The sequence below is a fragment of the Ammodytes marinus genome (assembly GCF_949987685.1).
Source record: "Ammodytes marinus genome assembly, chromosome: 14".
NCBI classification, from domain to species: Eukaryota; Metazoa; Chordata; class Actinopteri; order Uranoscopiformes; family Ammodytidae; genus Ammodytes; species Ammodytes marinus.
Genome location: NC_137218.1, coordinates 2,637,265 through 2,640,172, shown reverse-complemented (window position 1 = coordinate 2,640,172; position 2,908 = coordinate 2,637,265). Strand labels below are relative to the sequence as shown.

The 2,908-nt window shown below is 39.2% G+C and overlaps 1 protein-coding gene across 1 annotated transcript in view; it reads left to right on the top strand.

The window, feature by feature from the left end:
- Nucleotides 1–509, top strand: part of fgfr4 (fibroblast growth factor receptor 4) — a gene marked incomplete at its 3' end in the record, with an annotated part of 28,074 nt that extends 27,565 nt beyond the window's left edge. Inside the window, exon 17 of the mRNA XM_080040867.1 lies at nt 348–509. Coding sequence (XP_079896993.1) covers nt 348–509 — 162 coding nt within the window. The remainder of the gene's footprint in view (nt 1–347) is intronic.
- Between the last annotated feature and the right edge of the window lie 2,399 nt (nt 510–2,908).

Below are 2,908 nucleotides of genomic sequence, written 5' to 3'. Positions count from 1 at the left end.
GATAGATAGATAGATAGATAGATAGACAGACAGACAGACAGACAGACAGACAGACAGACAGACAGACATACAGACAGACAGACAGACAGTTAGATAGACAGACAGTTAGATAGATAGATAGATAGATAGATAGATAGATAGATAGATAGATAGATAGATAGACAGACAGACAGACAGACAGACAGACAGACAGACAGACAGACAGACAGACAGACAGACAGACAGACAGACAGACAGACAGACAGACAGACAGACAGACAGACAGACATTGATAGGGTGGTTAAAAAAGCACAAATTTCAGCGGCCATTTTAACTCATATCTACCTTTCTTCTTCCTCTCTCTTCAGTATTTGGATTTGTCGACGCCCTTCGAGCAGTATTCTCCGTCATGTGAGGACACGTCAAGCTCCTGCTCCTCCGACAACGACTCAGTGTTTACCCATGATGCATTGCCCACCGACCCCTGTCTGTTAGGCTACCAGGAAGTCTGCTCCCGGATAGACAACTGAACAGCCCTACGATTAACACACACACACAAATGGAAAACCGTACACACACACACACACACACACACACAGAAAGACAAGCACGCAGACACACAGACAGACAGACAGACATACAGATAGACAGACACACACACACACAGAAAGACAAGCACGCAGACACACACACACACACACACACACACACAGACATACAGAGAGACAGATAGACAAGCACGCAGACAGACAGACAGATAGACAAGCACACAGACACACACACACACACACACACACACACACACACACACAAACACACACACACACACACACACACAGACAGACAGACAGACACACACACACACACAGAGGACTACATTTTGGCTTGAAATTAAGGGTCACCACATATGGAGGTTTTACCGATGCATTTATATATTTTTTTTATTCTTGTTAAGTCTTACATCGGACCTCCATTGTGGCACTATATAGGCAAACGCCCTTAGATACAAGTACAAGAAATGGGCATTATTACACACACACACACACACACACACACACACACACACACACACACACACACACACACACACACACACACACACACACACACACACGTTGCATCGGAGCACTGAGGCCAATGGGCTTCAAAACATTTCGGAAGGACGAGCAGAAAAGGACAATTCTTAACACGGTACTTTTGGACTATCGGCTTCTGGTTCTTTGTGCCTAAGAACTATTTTAAAATGGCGGCACTAAACACCCAGCCTGGTTCTACCAGACCATCGTACTTCATTTCATTTGTACAGAAGGTCTGGAATCGCTCAATTGACAAACGTTAACTCACTTGAAGGCGGGTTGTCTGTTGAAGTTTAAAACTATTGGATCTGCCCAGTGCCACTCTGGATCTGCCAACCAATCGCACAACGTTTGGTCGTGACGTGTATGTCATGCGCCGGCTTCTGACTACAACTGAAACTGGCGCACGACCTCAACGTCATTGTTCTCAGCCACTCCCTCTGTTCGCTGATTGGACCGGTAAAAATCTGGCCAGAGAAAACCCGTGAATATACCGCGGACCCAGACTGACTACTGAAGGGAAATGAACATTGAGCGGAAGTAGGTAGGCGGGCGGTACCAGGCTACTCAACACCACAGAATGGACCTCGAAAATGCCTTTTTTTTCATCGACTTTTTCCACACAAACTCACCCCAAATACCCAAGGTACGAAATCTTGGCATGAAAGACATTTTCAACAAACAAAACAAAAGAAAGATTTATTTTTCCTATGATAAAAAGAAGAAAGTGATTGTTAAATATACATATCTTTATATAAGATTATTTTACTTTTGTGTTGCTTATTTAAAAAGTTGAAAACAAACAAACAAACATGGTCTTTTAAAAGAAAACCTCAGGATTTTTCTAGTGCTGAGGAAAGTTGCTGTAGTCGCAAAAAAAAAGTGCCTGAAGTTTCCATGATTTTTATGTGAATATATCTAGAAATATTAAAGTATTGTATGTACATATCTACAACAGAATAGACTAAATGCCTTTTTTTATAAATTATTCTGAATAATTACACGAAAAAAAAATGAAATGAAGGTTATTGAAGAAAGTGCCAAACCAATGTTGTCAAAACCATTTCTCATGTTCGGATTTTTTTTTCGTTCCCCAAAAAAATCCCAAACCAAAATTTTCTAAGAAGAAGCATTTCAACGTTTATTTTAAAAACCCACAATTGGTTAAAGTATTTGAGTTATTATGAAAAAACCACAGGACATTCAATTCTCATTTCCGACCAAGAAAATCTACTTTTTAGGGTCGAAACATAATGGATTGGGCCTTTCAAAGATGTTTTTTTTTAAACTTGGGAACATTTTTCGGAGTGAAACTTTCTATTTTGCGATTTATTTCATAGTAAATAGTTTTGACTTTTCAACTTAAGGAAACAATTTGTGGTTAAAGAAAATCAGAGGGAGCCCAGTTTTAGTTGACGCTGTTGTTCGACGAAAAACCACATTATTTTTTTTCTCGCACAATAACATTTGAAAAAGCTATTTGCAACATGCCAAAGGTCTTTAGACTGACTCTTATAAGGCTACACACTGCAGATGAATAGGGTAACATTTTTAACTTAAAGGCCTACTTCACCGGTTTGAATATGAAGGTGTATTGAATTCTGAGATCCTATGTAGTATAAATGTAAAACTTACTTTGTAAATATTACTGTGATGTCTTTTACTGTGACATCACAGTAATATTTACAAAGTAAGTTTTTTTTTAACCCTATATTTCTCTTTCTGTGATGTCACGAGAAAGAGAAATATAGGGTTAAAAAAAACACTCTTTCTGCCTTTTCTCAGGCTAGGATGAACCGATTTAAAAAAAAATTGCACATTTATACTACATAGGATCTCAGAATTCAATACAC